The following is a 22,066-nucleotide window of genomic DNA, read 5'->3' on the forward strand; positions in this document are numbered from 1 at the left end:
GACCACAGCTGTTCGCCAGTGGAGTCATAAAAAGACAAAGGTCTACACACAATGGTTCCCAAACTAGGGGTCCCCAGATGATTAGCTTTATGTGCAACATTGTTTTCTCACTCATTATGTTGTAAGAGTACTTTGGAAGCCAATCTTAGCCAATCAGGATGGAATATGGAAAAGCGGACAGATCTGTGTTGATCATCACATGACTATAGAGATACTATGTACCGATTTGCGTGTTTTTTGGACAAAATCTGTAGGAGTAGGGGCAAAACATACTCTCTCGCCATGCCTTTCGGCCTGGCGGAGACAACAAGCTATTGAAAATAGCTGATCTACAAGCTCACAACGCCTCACATTGCGAGGAATTGTGAGCTTGTAGTTATTTTCACAATGTTTATCTGTCGAACCGAGTTAAACTACATTTAATGCCTCAACACCTACAATTCAAAGTGCTTGTCAGGATGGGGGGGTCCCCAGTTCAAATATGATTCTTTTGGGGTGTCACAGCCTGAAATGTTTGGGAACCCTTGGTCTACACTAGTGACTCCACCCGTCCGCTTAATTCACCATTCTATCTGAGGCCATCAGGTCAATGGGTAAGGTCACTAGTGGGACTCAATGTCCCACTATTGAGCACGAATGGTACAACAGGTAATTATCCTCGTCTGTTGTGGTCATTCTCCCCATAGCCCATGAACATGCAAGGCTGCTGGAAATGTTTTGTTTTTAACAGTTAACTGTCTACTAGGGTATGAAGAAATGTTTCATTTCTATAAAAAGTACAATAAAGTACTCTTACAACATAATGATTTCACATTCATTTGAGAGGGAACATCTGTCTGTATCCTATATTGATCACTGACAGTTCATTGGTCACATGGTGGCATCAAAAAAGTCAATGTAGGATAATTACTCACCCTTCATAATTTTGGGTGCTTTGATTGAAGACACACTTCCTCCAATGGAACTGTCCTTTCCTATAAATGTTAGGTTCATACTGTCTCATGCCAAACCCCAAAGAAGACGACCACACGTATCCGTAGTGGTCGGAAACGTTGTTGTGAATAGATTTACACTGCATCGTGACTACGAGTTGTGCAGCCTCTTGTTTTCAGTCACATGATGGCTCAAACGTGCATGACAGCAGATCATTTCAAATTATCAGAAAACTAATTTTCATTGATTATAAAAATCTAATTCTTGCATAGTAAAAAAAAAAAGAAACTCTCCAGCTCCCACCAATCTACTGCTTTCCACCAATCTACATCACCCTCACATATGATGTTCTGCTGACAGAAAGAAAGTCAACATTAGTTCACTTACTGTAACACTGATTTGACTGATTAGGGCCTTGATTCAGAGTTATGAGTTATTACAAACAACTCCTCTACTGGCCACAGAACAGTAGAATTAATATATCGCTAATGTTCTCATAATCAATTAAGCCAATGTGTTGAAAATACATAAAATAATCCCTGAATATATAAATCTGTTGGTCATTAGATCAATCATAACCATTAAACATTTTGTGGCAGCCTTCAAATATAGAATGTACCATTTTTAAAGCATTGAGAATGTATACATTATAAATCAATAAGAGACAGACAGACATCTCCATCATAAATGTAATGATCACTGCTTGTGAACAGACAGTTTCCATAGTACTACACACTCAGTGTCAGAAGTGTCATGTGCTCCTATAATCTCCTACTTTTTGCACAAGCATTTGCTGTCTCGTTATAATCTCTATGTCTATGTTGTTGATGCACATGAACTGTATAGCTTTTAATGTTTTCTTGCTTGTTTTTGTTTCTATTCAATGTATGTTAAGCACTTTGTGAGTTCTCTCTGTGAGAGGTGCTATATAAATAAAATTGACTTACTTACTTACTTACTATAATGCTACTTCCTGTGCATTTGTGAATGTTTGATGAAGTGGAACCATCAGAAAAACAGCACGCGGTCCAGGACACGCACACTCTTCCAGATCTCCAGTTTGTCCATCACTGAGCGGTCCTGTAGCTGACTCAGTGGTTATATTGCACAGCTCCAAGGTGTGAATTTGGGACATAATGAGGATGTGAAGAGTGTTGCTGTGAATACGATTATGTGAGTTTTCAGAATATTTTAGCTAGTTTACAATTACCATGAGCACTACAGCTGCCACAAAGACCTCTTTATTTTATATTACAACATGCATACAAAAGTATTTACAACATGGCAAATGAGCAACACAATTCAAAACACAAGTGTACTCGAATAAAGCAGGGAAACTGTTGTATTAGTCAATGTAAAATCACAAGCCCTCCCTTCAGCTATGACAGAACTCGTTCACCTGTAACAAGGCTACGTAAAAGAGAGGATACACTATGCCAGTGATTCTCAAACTGTGGGTCGGGGACCACTGGTGTGCCTTGAGGATATTGCAAGTGGTTGCAGTTCATAGTGCAGAGCTTTTGCCCCATACAGGTATGGTGGCCGTCTTTCTGAGAACCTGCAGTCTGTCCTGATGGCTGCTCTCCTCTGCCGTGGCAGCATCCTGGTCCAGGGAGTGTCGGATGAGGGTTTTGAGCTGGTCCGTCCCCTGACCGCTGCACGCTGACACAGGAACCACATGTCTAAATGTCAGCTGTTTGGTCGGGACCATGTCAGGAGGCAACAGGTGGAGGAACTCTGCAGGAGGAGGTGAGCTATTATAACAGGCAAACCATTTGACTGGAAGAATGAGTTTACAGTCCACCAGACTTACCGTGTGGGTTTTCTAACTGCTCCTGCAGCTCTGCCAGTCTGTCCTCCGCATCAGGGAGGTCCATCTTATTTACGGCGAGCAACGCAGGCTTACACAACAGCTCCTCCTTGTAAAGCTCCAACTCCTGTAGGACGAGACCAATTAAGATTATATATTCAGTAATTCACCTGCATTATAGTGATGTGTAAAAGCATCATAAAACGTTGCTAGAAATTTAGGTTGCGATGCATTGCGTTGTGAGCTTGTAGATCTGCTATTTTCACTATATATATTTTCTTATAATCGTTCATTCATCGCAATCAAGACAAATGTTTGAAATAATCGTGATATTGATTTTAAGTCACATCGCCCAGCCCTAGAATCTCTAACCACTCAGTCATTCTGACTGGTTCTCACCCTAGTCAGGAGCTGCACAGCCTCAAATGCCGACCTGAACTGCGTTTTGCTGGCCAACTGGAACCCACAGACATCCACCTACAGACGAGAGAGACGAGCATCAACATTCTACTGTTACAACATTACAACATTCTACTGTAGTTAGTTACTACAGTAAGGTTGTTAGATCATTCTAACTTTATTTGTCCCAGAAGGATATCTGTTTTCACAGCCTGTTCAACACAAAAACACAAACACAGCAGCATACAACAGACAACACACAGAATCCCCATACATGAATCCTGTTAGAGAGGCTGTTTGTAGCAGAGTGGACAAAACTCCTGTACTGCAGTACCTACCTACTACTATTACTCACCACAAACAGCAGTTGTTTGGTTCTCTCCACGTGTTTGAGGAACTTGTGCCCCATGCCCTTGTTGAGGTGAGCGCCTTCTATCAGGCCAGGAAGGTCAGCTAGTGAAATCTAAGGACATACAAACAACTAATATAATAAATACTGTATAAGGACATACAAGGACATGAAATCTAAGGACATACAAACTACTTATATATCTAGTACATGGTTGTAGTCGGCCTTCACTCACCTGTTTGTGATCCGTGTACATCAGTTTACCAATCTCTGGTCTTACGGTGGTGACTGTGAGTGAGATGATGACATTTTTAGAAAGATGCTGACATTAAGGCGCACGCGTGTGTGTGTGTGTGTGTGTGTGTGTGTGTGGGGGGGGGGGGGTACACTCACAGGCGTAGCTAGCAACCTGCGGTGTTGCATGGGACAGGGCAGACAGTAGGGAAGATTTTCCTGCATTAGGGAACCTGTGTGAACATGAGTGTTAACATTTTCTTAACTTTCTTAACTTTTTCATGTCAAGGACCCCATATAAGATTTGTGTTGTTAAAATGTTTACAAAATATTCATTTTTCCCCCAGCAGTATGAACCAGTGAGTGTTAACGTGTGTGTACAGTACTATGAACCAGTGAGTGTTAACATGTGTGTGTACAGTACTATGAACAGTGAGTGTTAACATGTGTGTGTACAGTACTATGAACCAGTGAGTGTTAACATGTGTGTACAGTACTATGAACAGTGAGTGTTAACATGTGTGTACAGTACTATGAACAGTGAGTGTTAACATGTGTGTACAGTACTATGAACAGCGAGTGTTAACATGTGTGTACAGTACTATGAACAGTGCGTCAAGAGACATGCAGTATACAGGACTATGAATTGTTTCACAATCATAAAGTTTGTTTTTTAGGGAAAAGCAATACTTTAATTCCACACGTTTTTATAAGCTCTGTGGAAGTATTATTTTCTTTTCATTATTCCTTTTCATACGTTTTATGTATATGCCCTTTAAGGGTGCGGTCACACCGAACTGGAATTTTACCTATGCGAGGGGATTCTGTCAATGCTTTTCAATGGGAATGGAGCGGTTTGTTGCCATTTGCGGATTTCTGCCAACACACTCTGTTCCCATTGAAAAGCATAGGCAGAACTAGAAAAAGTGCTCCTCGGAGCACAGGTCTCCGCCAGGTCAGGTACGTTATTGTGGCCTCCTGGTGGCGCTATAATAGGCCAATGTGAAAAGGGTGCCATTTATTCTTAGGTCGTTCACGGCAATCGGACACTGCATTCATGATTTGAGGCTTTTGTTCCAATAATGTGTTTTGTTAAATTAGACCTGCTGGTGGCGCTATAACAGGCCAATGTGAAAAAGGGTGGCATTTCTTCCTTGGCCTAGTGGGAATGTGTTTGTGAAATTTCACGGAAATAGCAAGCTGTGTTCATGATTTCAGGCATTTTGTTCAAAACGGAGCAATCCTGCAAATTTTGGAAGCGAACCTTAGCCAATGAGGATGGAATATGGGTTTGTAATAATACGATTTGCATGACGTTTGGATAAAATCTGTAGGAGTAATGTCAAAAAAAATATTTTGCACAAATCGGCCTCCTGGTGGTGCTATAACAGGCCCATGTGAAAAATTTGGGGCAGAGGTTCTGCTGTGGCATCGAGGGAGTGTGTGTGTGCTGTTTCACAGCGACCGGGCCAACGGTGGCGGAGATTAGCTGGTCGCAGACAGAAGGACGGACACACACACGGACACACGGACGGATGGACGGACGGACGGACGGAGGGTAAAACATACTCTCTCGCCATGCCTTTTGGCCTGGCGGAGACAATTAAAGTTTGGTGTGACTAAGGCTACATTGTGAGACATTGAGATAATCACAACAGGGCCTGAAAACAATATTAGTTATGTTTTATTGAGTCATAACGCTGCTGACCAATATTTGCACACACCATCCCATCTTGTTTTTCTAAAGCACCTTTCTTTCATTTGATATTTCCAGTGTTGGGGGTGTGTGTGTGTGTTCTCACCCCACCATGCCCAGGTCGGCAATAAGTTTGAGGTCCAGCCGGATGTGTTTGAATTGACCTTTACTGGGGTGGAACGCTGAGTGGAAAGACCCACCCCGCCCGCCCCGTGCCACCAACACTCGCTCCCCTTCTGCATTCAGCTCACCTACAGCCAACAGGACACGGACACAAGACGGACACAGAAACAACACAGTGACAAGTTGACAACATAAAATCATCTACTGCAAGTAGTTCCTCTCACAGACTCTTTTTTTGCATGACATATTGTACAGTACAGTTACAAACTTCAGTACGATGCAGAGTTGTCACTGTTCGGTACATTTCCGATACAGCAAAAGTTGTCAGTCAATGAGTTAAGTTACATCTAGACACACACACACACACACACACACACACACACACACACACAAGCAGAAACCGTAGCACTTTGCACCATATTTGCGAGTGTATATCACTTACATCCTCTTCAATGTAAAGCATGCTGACAGGGTGGCGTAGTGCATGTAGGTGCTTTTTTACGTACCAAGCACTCGGCCATCATCACTGGTAACGGTGATACCGACAGGGGCGTAGATCTCCTTATCCTGTCCCTTCTCCCCTCTCAAAGCACGGATGCTGAAACACCACCACAAACACAAAATCTGACCTTCACTCCTACCGCAAAAGCTTTTAATCAGTCACATAAGAATATCAGGGATTCACCTGCATTGCAATGACTTAGTCTTACAGCAAGGAGATCTCCTCGCTGCTGTAAGAGATCTCCGCACACTTCTCCTTAAAGCTTTTTGTGTTGTGTTAATCCTTCAGTGAATATACAATACCCCCACCTCCCAAACTACACTGAGCTGTTTAAAACTTGAATGCGTGTCTTATTATAAAATTAGATGTTTTGTTTTCGACTGCTGGGTAAACAAATTAAAGCTACAACCCATAACTTATATGTCTCCGTTCCCTGACGGAGAGAGGTAATTGCAAAGATCCGAATTAACAACTTGTTTTGAGCATACTGTAATTTAGTAATTATTATGGTACTTTAACATCATTTAGGTCTAAATTAATTTAAATAATAAACAGACTAATCGGATATATATTATACAAAAAATATGTTTTTAAAGCACATTTCTCATCCTTATGTTTCTTGTTTCATTATGCTGTTGGTGTATTTGTGAACACAAATAAGGCTATGACTGATTCTTTTGTTTTTACTTTACATGCCTCACACCTATTACATCACCATCACACACATGAAGAGACTGCTCTCTCAGTTATTAAGTTATTGATGCATTATGTACCGTATCTATTTATCTACTATTTAAGCAGGCTATGTCGCCCTCTTGGACGAGGACCGTGTCACGACTTGTTTTAATACTCCATCACTTGTAATGTAATGAGCAAACCCAGTCAAATCCCTACAGTATTGTGCAAACCAACCAACTACCTACCAAACCGACCAATACAATCTGCATTTTCACTAAAATGTAAAGCACAGTACACAGTAAAATCCTCAGTGTTTAATCCACACGTACATAACTCTTGAGAGTATACAAATGTAATCAAATTGACCCTTATGGGGTCACAATTCGGTTACATTTGTTCACTCTCAGGGTTAATTACCAATGTATTTGTTGATTTTTATTTGTGACTGACTCAGACCAACCTGCTGTTAACTCCCACTCCTCCAGAGAAGCGCTTCTGGGGGTATTTGTCCTTGATTTTCTTCAAGGTCATGTCTTTTTGGGCCATCACCCACACATCTCCGCCTTTTCCACCCTGACCCCCCAGCCGGGGCAGCCCCATGCCCCCACAACCTCCGTGGACGTAGAAACGCAGGTTGTCCACAAAGTTTCCATACTGGGGGAGAGAAAACAGGAGAGTTTCTATTATTAGGTCACCGGTTTGATGCTGGAAACCAAAATTGGGAGCATGAAGTCAGGACATGTGGAATATAGGAGACAATCACCAAGGACTAGACACTGACTAAACTTTGAGTTTATACATTATCCTATATATATATGTGGCGGTATATCTTTGTATATTATCCTACAGATGTGTGTGGTATATCTTTGTTTATACATTGTTACATTACCCTAGGCCAGGGGTCTTCAACGTTTTCAGGCCAAGGACCCCCTAGCTGAGAGAGAGATGAAGCAGGGACCCCCTCTATATTGTATAAAATTGTGTTTCAGATAAACCTTTGCTGCTCTTTTTTTCCCCTCTACACCTATAACTCTTTGCCAAAAATAGCCGATCTACAAGCTCACAACGCCTCGCGAGCTTGTAGATAAAGTTCTCCTCAGAAAAGGGATGCTAGGGTTCAAGTGGTGGAGGTAAAAAGAAAAATCATATCACACAAAGATTTGGCGGACCCCCTGTAGTAACTCTGAGGACCCCCTGTTGAAGACCCCTGCCCTAGGCCTAATGTACATATCTAAAGATGTCTGTTTTATTTTATACATTATAATATTATTTACATCCAATATCCTGTAGAATGATATGTAGTACATCCGTGGTTCTATTATGATCCTATTAGACTAGCCTTGGATCAAGACTATCATAGATGTATTTGATCGATTCTGACATTTGCATAGATACAAATGAGTAAAAGTCAGACTCAATCAAATGTGATGGTCTTGATCCAAGGCTACTATTAGACATGATATGTGGTATCTGTGATTTTTAGTTCTGTAAGGCACTTTGTAACTTTGTTTGGGAAAGCGCTACACAACAGTGGTGGATAGTAAGTACATTTACTCAAATACTGTACTTAAGTACAATTTTGAGGTATTTGTAGTTTTGTACTTTACTGGAGTATTTCCAATTTTCAATACCTTTACATCTACTCCACTATACGTACATCTCAGAGGGGAATATTGTACTTCTACTACACTACAATTATTTAAAAACTTCAGTTACTAATTGCACATTTTGATGCCATACTTTTGTACATTTTCAATTAAGTACAAAGGACCCCAATGCCGCCTTCTTGGGTTTAAAATTCTCTTAGCAGACCTTGTATTGAACTGTACTTTCCTGTGCTATTTTCCGGACTTTTGTAACAAGAGTATTTCTATATTGCAGTATTGATACTTTTACCAAAGACTAGACATGGTGTTTGCGTGTAATTTGAGCTATTTGTAAACATTAAACAACACTATGTAAGTAGGTAAACATGGCATGACGACCGTCATGGATGAACTTCAACCTGGTGTTTACACTCTCTCCATTTACGGTCCATACATCTACAAAAACGTTCAGATTTCAAATATAAAGTTCTTACCCCATGGCCACGGATGTTACAATTCTGATGCCCCTCAGAAGTACCCGTATCTTCCGTATTGTTCAATAAAAAGCATTTTAATCCGATCGGTGGCCATTTTCTCTGTATGCATTCAATCACGCAACCCTATCGGTTGGGAGGTGTATTGCACTCTGATACATTATAACTATGAGAAATGGACACCGTACCGATCGGATTAAAATGTGTTTTTTTTTAACAATACGGAAGATACGGGTATTTATGAGGGCCCGTATATAATTGTAACATCCATGGCCATGGGGTAAGCACTTTATATTTGAAATCCGAACGTTTAGGTAGATGTACGGGCCTAAAGGGCAGAAAGTGCAAACACCAGGTTGAAGTTCATCCATGACTGCCATGATATGTTTCAGGGCTATCGTCTAAAGGTAACCAAACATTTTAACTGACGTTAGCAACATTGTTATACACAATATTTATATAAAAAACTATTTTCTACTGACCTTCCGCCAGCAAATCCTACTAATATGGACCATCTTGACCAGGCTTTGCTAGTAACGTGGGGACGGTGTTGCCATATTTTGTGAGAGAAATAAGCAACCAGGTCCAAGAAAACAAGCCCAAAAGAAGCAACTAGACCGCTAGCCCCATTACGAACCTCTCCGCTACACAGCTAATCTCGGAGCTGTATGCGGAGGGAAAGGTTCGTAATAGGGCTACGAGGCCACAAACTCTTCCAATAAAATGTGGAATATTTTGAATATTTGTTTAAACATTATAACAAGTAACAACACAAATGCTCCCTGTGGCACAAAACATTTTCATGAGAATATTTGAGAACCACTGGTTTAAATGATATTAAAAACAAATGGAAACAAGCAACTACACTTTAGAAACAAGCCCAAAAAAACGCAACCCGCAACTAATATATACAAGCAACTTTACAGAAAAACAAGTCCAAAGTCGCTTATAATAAGCGGACATGGCAACACTGATTTGTGTGACCGCTGTGTTTCCTGTTTGGACGGCACAGCTCCGCCCACATCCAGTACGTCACCCAGGAGTGCTGCTGGTGCAATGATTTTATTTAACCTGTAGGTGTCACTGTTTAACCGTATCAATAATGTATCACTCACACGCAATGAATACTGTGTAAACGGTTTGGAATATCATACATGTTGATAAGGGCACAGATCTGGGGGGATTCTTATTCCAGAATACCTGGAATGATTAGCAACAGTTTTCCGGAAAATTTAAACAAAGTTTACAAAAGCTGCCGACTGCCGAGTGTCACCAGCGTGAATTAACATAGGAACCTATGAGCATGGATGCATATCAATGGTCCATTGTGTGACCTGCTTAAATCCTGTAGTGTACTACAGTAGGTGTTAAGTGACGTGCACGTGACGTCATTAATATAGCATACCACCAAAGTAAAAAAATCACCACTGCCTGTAACCTATTTATTGCAGAAGTTCAATGTTAAGTTAAAGGGACAGTGTCTCCTACTGTACTTTTGAATGTGTTTCAACCATTTGCATAGCCTACTGTGGGAACACTTTTAAAGGTAGGGTAAGTGATTTTCTTTGGTTAAAATAAGTGTTAAATAGCTCTATATTCTGATAGTACTCATTGCTATAGAGTGTTTGTTCAGTAACTGGAGTCTCCTTGTCTCTCCAGCTCTTTATAAAACAGAAAATGCATTTTCGTTTCAGTTTCAGTTTCATTTCCAATTGTATCCAATCAGGATAGGGAAATCAATCAGGATATAGATTAAACAAGTGAAATTGGAAGTGATGACACTAAGAAATGAGCAGACAAAATTGGAACTGGAACACTATAAAAATGAAGCATAAAAATGGGTACTTTCTCCTGATTGGCTGAGATTTTGACACCTACCGGAAAATGTATTTTCTGTTTATTAAAGAGCTGGAGAGACGGGGAGACTCCTGTTACTGAACAAACACTCTATAGCAATGATTACTATCAGAATTAACCTTTCAACAAAATACTTTTTGTTTTAACCAAAAAATATCACTTACCCTACCTTTAACCACTTAAACCCAGTTGACCGGATTCCCATGGGCTCTATTCTAGGCCCGCTCTTGTTTTTGTTCGACACTAAATATGTACGCCAAAAATAGCCAATCTACAAGCTCGCAACACAACCCCAGAAGAGGGATGGTGGGGTTGAGGTGATATAAATCAGTTCAGATTAAGGCTCTGGTTCTCAACCTTTTCAGGCCGTGACCCCCAAAATAATCATATGAAATGGGGACCCAACCACCCTGACCAAGCACTTGAGATTGTAGGAGTTAAGGCTTTCATTACATTTAGTTTGACTTGGTTCCACAGATAAATATTGTGAAAATAGCAGATCTACAAGCTCACAACAACTCGCGTTGCGAGGCATTGTGAGCTTATAGATCGACTACTTTCATTTGACCAATGTTTGACCAAGTTTGTTGCCTACTTTTGATAACTGTAAAATATATTTCTCTATACAGTGGTTCTCAACCTGTGACATGATTTTGGGGGGGGGGGGGGGGGGGGGCGAGAACCACTGTATAGAGAAATAGTAACTGACAGTGACTAAAGGTTTTTGTACGTTTGCCTATAATGACATGCCTGGGTCCTATAAAGACACCAGAGTTAAGGTCGTTTCAGACGGGGAGCGGCCTATGTAATTCATTTTCAATGAGAGGCGCACGCTCATACTCATTTGTGCACACACACACGGGCGGCAAGAGCTGGATTGCGTCAGCTTGTTTTTCCCCGCTAGGTGCAGGTGGACAAAACATTAATGATTGTGGCGTGATCTCAGCTGATCCGAGCAAGAACCCCCGCGTCAACCGGTCCCAATCTGTAACGACCCTATATTATGTGGTTAATTACAGATGACAGTTTTGTTAATGTCGTACTCATCCCTGGACCCGTAACATAGGCAACGGTTTGTTTTGTGTGTGACGGCAGACCAGCACTTGGTCAGCCTATATAAGGTGGTGTACGGATGAGAAAATCCACAGACGTGAGCTAGGCTTATAGAGATAATCAGAGTCAGAACTGTTTAATTGTAAAACAAGTACATGCTCTGGCATCCAGTATGAGTTTATTGAATGAACAGGAAGATCAGATTAGCTCAGATCACATCGCTCCGCCGAATGAGCCGAAGAACAGATTGTCACTCTCCACTAAACTCTGCTATGCCCTTGGTGGAGCGCCTTACCAGCTCACGGGAGTTCCACTGGGCATCTTCCTGCAGGTCTTCCTACTGGACATAGCTGAGCTGCACCCCTTCTATGCTTCCATCATCCTGTTTGTGGGCCGAGCATGGGATGCAATAACAGACCCAACTATGGGCTACCTGGTCGCCCGCAGCCCATGGACGTGGTGCGGACAAATGATGCCCTGGATTGTGGTGTCCACTCCATTGGCTGTGATTTCATATTTCCTCATATGGTACGTTCCCCCTTTTGTGGATGGCAGAGTCATGTGGTACCTGGGGTTCTGCTGCATCTTCCAGACACTACAGACTTGCTTTCATGTACCCTACACTTCCCTCACCATGTTCATCACCTCAGAGCAGACAGAGAGAGACTCGTTAACTGCTTACAGGCTGGGCGTGGAAATTCTTGCCATTGTGTCGGCTACAGCCATCCAGGGGCAGATAGTGAAAACGGCACCGTGCATCAATACAACCAGTGATGCCAATTCTACCTCCCTGCGCACTGCCAACGCTACCCACTACCTCGACCCACGACCCCAACTCTCAGCCTCCCTGGATGACACCAAAAATGACTACTTGATTGCCGCGGCTGTTATCTGCAGCATCTACATTCTATGTGTTCTTGTTCTGTTCTTTGGGGTGAGTGAGAGAAAAGAAACCTGTCATCCCAACTCCAAGTCTTTCATGCAGGCAATAAGGATGGTGGTTGGGCATGGACCCTATGCCAAACTGATGTTGGGCTTAGTCACCACATCAATGGCTTACTTTTTCCTGGAGGGGAACTTTGCCTTATTCGCCATCTATACACTGGGCTTCAGAGATCAGTTCCAGAACATGTTACTGGTAGGCATGGTTTCCGCTTGCTTGACCATCCCCTTCTGGCAGTGGTTCTTGACTAAGTATGGGAAGAAGACAGCTGTTTACTTTGGAGTCAGTTTTGGTATTCCCTTCATGGTTCTGTTGGTTCTGGTGGATCTGGTGGAGAACAACGAGGTCCTCACCTACTGCCTCATCTTTGCTGCGGGAGTGAGCTTGGCCGCAGTCTTCCTGTTGCCGTGGTCGATGCTTCCCGATGTGGTTGATGACTTCAAGGTTGCCAACCCTGACTCCACCGGCCACGAGGCAATCTTCTACTCATTCTACGTCTTCTTCATAAAATTTGCCAATGGACTCTCTGTGGGCATTTCCACACTGACCTTAGATAAGGCAGGCTATCGTACTCGAGGCTGTGAACAGCCTTATCAGGTTAATTTAACGCTGAAAATTCTAATCTCTATTGTGCCCATCGTCCTCATTGGGTTTGGCTTGTATATATTCTACTCTTACCCAATAGATGAGAAAAGGAGGCAAAGAAACAAGAAAGTGCTCCAGGAACTGAAGGACAGCGAAAGCAGAATCTGAAATGAGCTCGACAGAGACCACCATTGTCTATATTTTATTATATTTCATATATTGAGTATCTATCTATACATTACACAAATATGGAGATGACATGTAATATTGACCATATAGTGCTGCAAGAACATCTGCTGCAGTTTTCAGCTTAAAATATGGAGTTTCACACATTCCAGACCAGATCCTGTTTTTGTCCCTGTGTGTGTCTGTCCGCAGCTAATCTTGCAGACTACTGGGCAGATAGCACCAAGTTTCTTACACATGCACTGCCAGTAGGCCAATGAAGTGAATCTCAGAATATTAAAACAATTGAGTCATAAGTTTTAGATACTGATGTCATAAACTTGTCTGGAAATATGCGTTCCACTGAGCACACCTTGATTGCTAAACATTGCTATGTCCCCGAACTCCCATGCTGCCATTATAATTCCTTTTTGTCATTATTTACTTTGTACTCTGTACTCTATTTGATTTATTGTTTCTTTTTCCCTGTTGACAGAGTACTTAGTGCAGTACCCTTTAGATAGATACATACATACAAATTAGCTTTCTTTTTTACGGCATGGCTCTGCTAGTTAGGGAGGCGGGCTAGTTGTCTTTGTGTGTCTGTGTCTGTACTGTATGTGTGAACAAGAAATGAGCTGCTGATCGGTCTCGCAAACTGCCGGACTGATGTCTTGTATACACGGTTAACAGAGCACCTCCACTAATGTGTATACAGGAACAGAATACATAAGGGAGAACAAGCCTTTTCCATTCAAGCTCAAAAAATCTGGAATGCCCTAAAGAGCATAAAATAAAGATTTTTAGGTTTGTTGTAGTTTGGTGTTACAGTCAAAGCAAAAGTACGCCACACTATGTAGTTTGTGTGTTGTGATAGAACGGACCCCAGGTCTTAGATTTTTTTTCTCGTGGAGCCGGTAATTGAGAACCGCAACATCTCCAGATTAAGACAGGACATTATATCACGAAGCCACTGACTGAGCATGGGTGGGGCAGCATCCTTCCACTTGAGCAGAACAACACGTCTAGCGAGCAATAAGGCAAAGTCAACCATACGACACTCTGTACGTGTCAAAGGAAGATTCCCCTCCAGCAGTGCAGAGCACCTTGCTTTTGTTTTAATGTGTAACTTCTCTGTACAGAACTTTGTGACTTCTGCTTAAAAAGGTGCTACATAAATAAAGTTATTATTATCATTATCATCATTACTACTACATATATGCAGTATCCATCTATTAAAACTTAAATATTTTGTTTATTTTACTCCTAAAAACTTTGTCACACTCTAGCTCAGCCATACTTTCACCTATAAGCTTCGTTCAGACCTTCTCCCCTGGGAATAGCCAAGTGTTATATGTACAGTATAGCATATGTACAGTAGCTCTTTCAGGGTAAGACTTTATATTAAGGTCAGTCTATAATGTGTTATAACCACATTTATAATGCATTATAAGGCATTATAGCACTTGTTATAAATGTTTATAATTACGCATAATAAGTATTATAACTTATAATAATAATATAATTTATAAGTGCTGTTCATAATGTATTTAAACTCAGTGGAACAGCACATTATAACTACCACATAAAGGTTTGTTGCATAATGCATTATAATCACATTTATAATGCATTAAATACACACTAGGCATACAGCTCCCGTATGCCTAGTGTGTATTGTGGAAGTGCCAAAACTGATTCTGATTCTGATCATAATGTCAGGAATGAGGAGGACCCAAAAGTAGGCGACATGAGGCAGAACAAGTTTACTTAAAGTAATACTAGGTAACTTTAAAAAAAAGAAAGTAGATTTTATATCTTTTGTGAGTGGCAAATGTTTCACAACACCCATTCCATGAATTTCCCCCCCGAAAGCCTTTTATAAACATATTTTGTAATGAAAGTGGACAGGGGCGTCTTTCCCTCGTAAATGACGTAATCCGACCGGAAAACGGAAACGGAAATGCACCGGTTTCCTGTTTGTCCCGGAACTACAGCGCTAGTAACAAAAAGGAATTTTATGCTGTTTTTATGGCATTATAAGATTTGAAGATGGAAAAACAACAGCAAAAGAAAACACAGCTCACGGTAACTAAAGCTCCACTGGCTAAGAGAAACAATCCGCAGATAGTATAAAACAACAAAAAGAACGCTTTTTGAAATGCTTCCTCCTTTCAAAAAACAAATGGAATTCTGGGTAATGCAGGAATCCGCTAAAGACCTAACTGCAATGACGGTAGTGACCAGAAGAGGTTTCAACATTTTTTTATTTTGGGACTTGCACAGTACCCCTTTAAAGTGTTTATTAAACTAAACCAAGGTTCCTCCAGAATGGGCAGAAAGTTACATACAGACTACAGACTCACTGAACATAGGATTACAAACTGACAACAACATATTGGAACAGAGGGGTATAAATAAACAAGGAACTAACTACACACAGGTGTACACAAAATACAATCAACACAGGATAGGCTGGGACAAACAGGACAAACAGGTGATTAAGGTTAACAATAATCAGGGTGGTAAGACAAGACAGGTAGCAGGGCAGGCAGGAAAATAGAAGAACATTACGACAAAATAAGATACACCACAAAGAACACATGAAACTCACAGAACTGCTCTGGAAAAGGTGGAAGTGATACTTTTACCATAGTGTGATAGTGTGTGAGAGCTGCTCCAACTCAACACTTCAGTGATTTCTTCCTCCATCTGTTTAATGAGGCCTTCTGTCTCATGTGCTGTTGATCTCTTATCACCTCAATGACTTCAGTGTGAATGGAAGACACCAGAGCAGAGCAGATCTGTACATTCTGCTTTTTCTATATATAATAATATTATTCTGCTCTACTAAGATTTTTATCCCTGTCACCCCTGGATCTTTAACTCTGCCTTTTTCTCGTCCAGCTGAGGTTGCCTCTTTCATTGTAGTCTACCTGTTATGGGACTGTGTCTCGAGCTTTATGATCCGTCTCCAAACGTGTGTTGCAAATACACACTTCGTCACTACAGAAGAGCTCCAGCATCTTGCCGCGCTCCTCTGATATGACGCTGCTTGCAGAGGTCATATCTGGCCTCTGCAAGCAAAGGAGAGGAGACGTTTTAACTAAGCCACCTAGTAAGACATCTAATTCATTATTGGCTGTAAATCACTCTGCTTGCACTAATTAAAGGTATAGGCTAAATTATATGTTTTGGTTAAACCATTTTATTTTGTTAAAAGGTTAAATTATTGTGATAGTAATCATTGCTATATAGTGTTTGTTCAGTAGCAGGGGTTTCTGCGTCTCTCCAGATCTTTAATAAACCCAAAATACATTTTCAGGAGGGTGGCCAGTCTACAGCCAATAAGGAGAGAGTAGCGTACCCATTTATCGGCTTCATTTTTATAATGTTCCTGTTCCAATTCCGTCTGCTCACTTCTTTGTCATCACTTCCAATTTCACTTGCTAAATCTGTATCCTATGTGAGTCCTCTCTCCTGATTGGATAAAATTGGTATCCCAACCTGAAAATGCATTTTCTGTTTAATCAAGAGCTGGAGGCATGGGGAGACCCCTGTTACTGAACTAACACGCCAATGAGTACTATCAGAATATAAATCAATTTAACACTTACTTTAAAGAAAAAATATCACTTACCCTACCTTTAACCACATGAACCATTGCATCCCTATTCTGGGGTGAACAATCAAAGAAAATAGCAGATCTACAAGCTGAAAATGCATCGCGTTGTGAGCTTGTGTATTTTGCCAAAGTGATTTGATGTAGAGGGAAACAAGGAGCGGAACTAGTATAGAGCTCGGAGGGACTCCAGTCAACCAAGTAAATAGCTGACGCATATAAATTGTAAACACAAAAAAGTCCAATTACAGTAATAAGCACTTATCCCTACTGGCTTTCTACTTAGATCAGATGTTTGCGTTCATCATGTACTGTATGTAAAAGGGGAAAATGTTTGTTGAGGGTTACAAGTGGGTCTTCAACACTACAGAGACACCCATCTACCTTGTCAAACTACTTCAATAACGTAAAAGACACACACAGGCACGACACCTGATCTCGTTCAACCCAGATTCGGCACAAACATGGGGTTAAATTCGGTCTACTGCTATGCCACCAAAATGCAGACATCTGCAATTTGTAACTGGTCCTTGTAAAGGAGAGATGAGATGGTGGGGAGAGATGACCTTTTTTTTTGTAGTGTGGTTTTGTATTGTTCTGTTTGTGTTACATTTTTATTGTGACTTTCTATTGTCTTTGAGTGTGTAAAAAAGAAATATATATATATACTGTATATACTAAATATAAAACAGTATAAATGTGAAAACTCTATGTCATTAAAATACAGGGGGAGGGCAGTCTAGTAGTATAGGGTGTATTTTTGGTGTTAGTAAGATGTATTTTGACAACATTGGTATGGCTAATTTTTCGCAGTATATCATGTTTTATTTTAATTGTGGCATTGTTTATAGCATAGTATTCTATGTCATTAAGAAATGTCATACTATACTGTTGTTCAAACCTTAACACCTTAAAATACTATGTCGTGAACACATGTTTTCCCACAAGCTTTAATCAAGCAAAACCTATTTTGACAGGTAGGCCATACAGTAGACCACCAGCGTACTAGTATTTCGGTTCAGTTCAGTTAAGTGAATTCAACACCTGGTGGAGCTGTCTGCTTAGATGAATAAGAGTGCAGTGAGTAATGGTGGTCTGTAGGTGGTGTTATATATCCTAGTAAAGAGCACTGTTTTTGGAATAGTATTGGCTTCTCTGTGTGGAGACAAATATATGTATTAACTACAACTACACCAGTATCTAAGTATTGCATACACAACTACATTATTAAATGTGTGAAATAGGCTAAAGCAATAGATTTTGACATGTTCTCTGTTATTTACATTTACTTCCAAATGACCACTCCCTGATAGGCCTAAAAAACGTAAAATAGCAGCAAAGCATGTGTAGCCTCTATGCCAGACCCCTCGTGAAACGCTACACTATCTTTGTCACCAGTCAGTAATTGTTCTTCCCACCAGTTACTAACAGTGAGGCGGCAAGGCCGCGTATTTTAACACAAACATGTCCTGATACTGGGCTCATAGCTGTCCTGTCAGAGGCAGCACACCGGGGCTGCTACATTACCGCTGAGGTGTAAGGGGGCTACTCATGCTCTTACTCTCTATATCTGAGACATAATACTTGTTGAAGGCTTATGTAACATGTCAGCTAAACAGGGAAGACACGTGTGTGTGTTTGTGTGTGTGTGTGTGTGTGTGTGTGTGTGTGTGTGTGTGTGTGTGTGTGTGTGTGTGTGTGTGTGTGTGTGTGTGTGTGTGTGGTGTACGCGTCGCGTGGTGTACACAGCATGTGAGCATCAGTGTGCTTGTATGGCTTTGTATGCATGTGTGTTTAATATGGACATACAGTATCAGTGTTGTAGGGGGTTAAGAGTGTTGGCAGGGGCACACAGTTGGGTCAGAGTGTCAGGACATATCTGTCCAAAGTTCAGCGTGTATGTGTGTGTGTGTTTGTGCATGTATGGGTGTGATAGTGTGTATGTACTTGTACATATTAAGTCTGATTTATTCATGGTTGCGCGCCAGTGCCGCACACTGGGAATAGCACTAGATTTACAAGCTCACAACATGTGGCGCTGCGTTGCGTTGTGAGATTGTAGATCAGGTATTGTCAGTTTGCGACAAAATGCATAACCAAGTACAAATCAGGCATTACTGTGTCATCCATGTGTAGCCTATGTGAGGTGCTCTCTGCAGGGTGGTTGTTGGGTTACGACCGGGGTCAGCGTGTCAGAACTTATCTGCTTGAACAAGCTGCCTCTGGAAACTTCTGGACAGGTCCTTATGGTTGCCCGTGGCAACAGTGCACTGGAGTTACTCCTAATATGTTCTTTCCTATCCCATAAGGCAATGGGCTTTGCGCTGCAGCGTTCCAGTGCAGTGTCGTGCCTTCTACCATAATATCATCTGCCCGTGTAATATAGGGTGAGCATTATTTTCAAAAACCGAAACTGGGACCCATAATCACTTAAATCTGATTTTGAAAACAGCAAAAATAGCAGATCGTCAATTTCTTTGACTTTTTTCAATTTGATTTACAAAATAAATGTCACCTGGTGTTTTCACCACGATGGGGGACAATTATTTTAGTACACCTACAGTAGTGTGACTGCACCTTTCAAAAGAACAGAACATGATAAACATCTGAAACACTGTTTCAAAACAACTGTTATTTTAAATGTGGTGAGATATTTAGAGATATTTGTCGAGACTTGGGACACCCAGCTTGAAACCGGGACTATCCCAGCCATACCGGGACGTCTGGTCACTGTAACCAAGCGTGGTTTCATCTTTCCTAGTAGTTGTTTTTGTAGCTGTGCATTTCAGCTTTCCATTCTTTGTGCGAGTTTGTTATTCTTAGAAGCGTCTGTGTGGCAGCGTGGCAAACTCACAACACTTTCTGAGCTAAGGCTCGCTTCCACCTTCCTCGTCTGTGGTTGCTTCCTCTCAATGCTGCCCTTCTTTCTCACCTGTCTTTCTCTTGGTTTGTTTTCCTTCACTTCACTTCCAGTGCAGTGGAGAAAGGTGCAGGTATCCATAGCAACACGTGTGTGCATGTACGTGAGCTTCATGTGTGGCCTCTTGTCCGAGACACAATGTGGTAATTACTGGAGCTTACCTCAGCGCTAATTAAGCGTCGCTATGGTAATTGGAGGGGTCAAGTGAACGATTGGCTCACCTTCCTGGCTCATTCGACGCCCTTTCTCCTCCACTTCCAACTTATCTACTCCACCCTCTCACCCCGGCACCGCTTCTTCCATCCTACCCTCTATCCTCCACTCTTATGTCCCTCTTTCATTGTTATATGTCCCCATGTGTGAACTGCGATCGTTACTTTCTGCGGAATTCGCTATGGACAAATACAAATAAGTGTTATTTATTGGTTTATTTGTCGCAGTTGTACACTGTGATTGTTTGAAGATGGCCATGTAGCAGGTGGTTTGTTAATTTGCGTTGATTAGCCGCACCTCCTGGAATGACAGAAAAGTAGTTCGAAGGCACAAGAAGTGCAAACTGAATAATGTCTGAGGGGATAAAACTTGTTTACCGCTTGGTGAACAATTAATTCCGCACAGTGGATCAAGTTAACAAGTGTTTATTTTTATTATTTTTATTAATTTAACACCTAGGTGACTTTTTGAGCATAGTAGCTCTTCCTCAGACTATTACTAGGTTCGAAACCAACAAACAAAACTTGAGGAGTTTGATCCAGTGTGCATACTTTATTGTTCTTAATACGTCCAGCACCTGGCATTTTATGTTGCTTATCATTCACCTAAAATTCTGTCCTTTACCGGTGCCCGTTGAGCTACTCGGGAGCGATGCACATGCACATGGACATGCATGCCCCACCCAGTTTTAGATTACCTGTTGTACCTGTTGTCAGAGTACCCATTGTACCCGTCTGTCTGCCTGTGATCCTTTTATGTCCCATATGTTGAGTTCCATGTCAGGCATGCCCAAATATGGAGTCCATGCCAGTCTATGACGCCAGTGCTAGGACATGATGATGACATCAGGGCACTCCATATATGGGAATTTGCGCCCCTGGTGTTATTTTGGGATGGAAACATTACAGACTTCGGAAGGTTCTGGGCTTGCTTCTTCAGAATCCCTCCCGCATCATTCCTCCACTACGCCTGATTGGAGAGACTGACAGCTGGCCACCACCCCAGGGCAGACAGGCTTTGACCTTCAGACCCTCCAGGACACCGAAACAGATTTGTCTCTGAGATCAACTTACAGTTCCTGGACGCACTCTCAGACTGCAGCTCCCATATTCATTACATAATAAAAGATAAACAACCATGGTAACTGTTGTTGTGAAGGACTTCAGAAAGCTTTTCAGAGAGGTGCTATAAATAAGTACTTATTTACTTATTTGCGTAGAACCAGCAACATGTATTTTGGTCTCCCTGAGCTTTATTAACACAATTTCTACAATAAATATATATATATATATATATATATATACTATTTGACCATGTCATAACCTGCCTCAAAGTAATGATACTACAAGACTAAAATCATCAGAAACATCATAAATTGTTTGCCACTTTTATTTCAAACTAAGACACTGAAAAATAAATATGAAACTGACAGAGTGATCTGAAAATGGTATGCACCGTTTTGCCATGGGTTCCCCGTTGAACGACATAACGGTGTGAAATAGCTGAGGTAGATCATCCTATAATTCTGCAAAGCTCTGTACTGTGCCTCTGTGTGTGCGTCCCCAAAATCTCTTCTGCCCGGTTCTCCTCAGTGCCTGGAGAAATTGACCTGTATTTGCACACAACCATTGACCATCAGCATGTGCACGGAACACCGACGCCCGTTTTTCGCTTTACCCAAATTCCAGCGGTTTAATAGCCTTTTTCCAAACCTCTGTTTAACTCTACGCATGCGTGGCCAAGTGCGCATGCATACGCAGCCACGTACGTGCGCATGCATGCGCAGCCACGTATGTGCGCACGCCAAATCATGTGCGTGAAACAAGCACGTGCGTCCCCAAAATCATACTTTGGGTGCTCATATACCCCGACAGATATGGTCTAGTTTTCTCTAATTCGGTGGCTGT

At 41.5% G+C, this 22,066-nt stretch overlaps 2 protein-coding genes and 1 pseudogene across 5 annotated transcripts in view; 1 reads left to right on the forward strand and 2 right to left on the reverse strand.

The window, feature by feature from the left end:
- The window catches only part of LOC311033760 (hepatitis A virus cellular receptor 1 homolog), a 487,428-nt gene that overhangs the window by 297,381 nt on the left and 167,981 nt on the right, over positions 1 to 22,066 (reverse strand). The window lies entirely within an intron of this gene.
- Positions 2,167 to 9,359, reverse strand: gtpbp10 (GTP-binding protein 10 (putative)). 2 transcript variants are annotated; one of them, XM_084041565.1, is made up of 10 exons: positions 9,287 to 9,359; positions 7,185 to 7,378; positions 6,051 to 6,142; positions 5,528 to 5,672; positions 3,885 to 3,958; positions 3,727 to 3,779; positions 3,498 to 3,605; positions 3,143 to 3,220; positions 2,747 to 2,870; positions 2,167 to 2,595 (listed from the first exon to the last, which is right to left on the reverse strand). In XM_084041565.1, the coding sequence occupies exons 1-10, from the start codon at positions 9,317 to 9,319 to the stop codon at positions 2,438 to 2,440; spliced, it is 1,059 nt and encodes a 352-aa protein (XP_083897691.1). In that variant the 5' UTR covers positions 9,320 to 9,359; the 3' UTR covers positions 2,167 to 2,437. The 2 variants fall into 2 exon arrangements, with proteins under 2 accessions (XP_083897691.1, XP_083897690.1); XM_084041564.1 differs by having other exon boundaries at positions 2,167 to 2,670.
- On the forward strand, positions 11,887 to 13,465 carry LOC311033954 (sodium-dependent lysophosphatidylcholine symporter 1-B-like; annotated as a pseudogene). Its single transcript has one exon. The product of its transcript is annotated as a sodium-dependent lysophosphatidylcholine symporter 1-B-like (transcript).

The sequence above is a fragment of the Gymnoscopelus microlampas genome, assembly GCF_963454915.1.
Source record: "Gymnoscopelus microlampas genome assembly, chromosome: 18".
NCBI classification, from domain to species: Eukaryota; Metazoa; Chordata; class Actinopteri; order Myctophiformes; family Myctophidae; genus Gymnoscopelus; species Gymnoscopelus microlampas.

What these genes read in the sequence shown, in the direction of transcription:
- gtpbp10 (XM_084041564.1), bottom strand. Translation starts at nt 9,319, where the DNA reads ATGGTCCATATTAGTAGGATTTGCTGGCGGAAG. An exon ending in GCCGACCTGGGCATGGTGGG is followed by an intron (nt 3,959 to 5,527) that starts GTGAGAACACAC and finishes ATGTTCACACAG; the next exon opens with GTTCCCTAATGCAGGAAAAT. An exon ending in TGTACACGGATCACAAACAG is followed by an intron (nt 3,606 to 3,726) that starts GTGAGTGAAGGC and finishes GTATGTCCTTAG; the next exon opens with ATTTCACTAGCTGACCTTCC.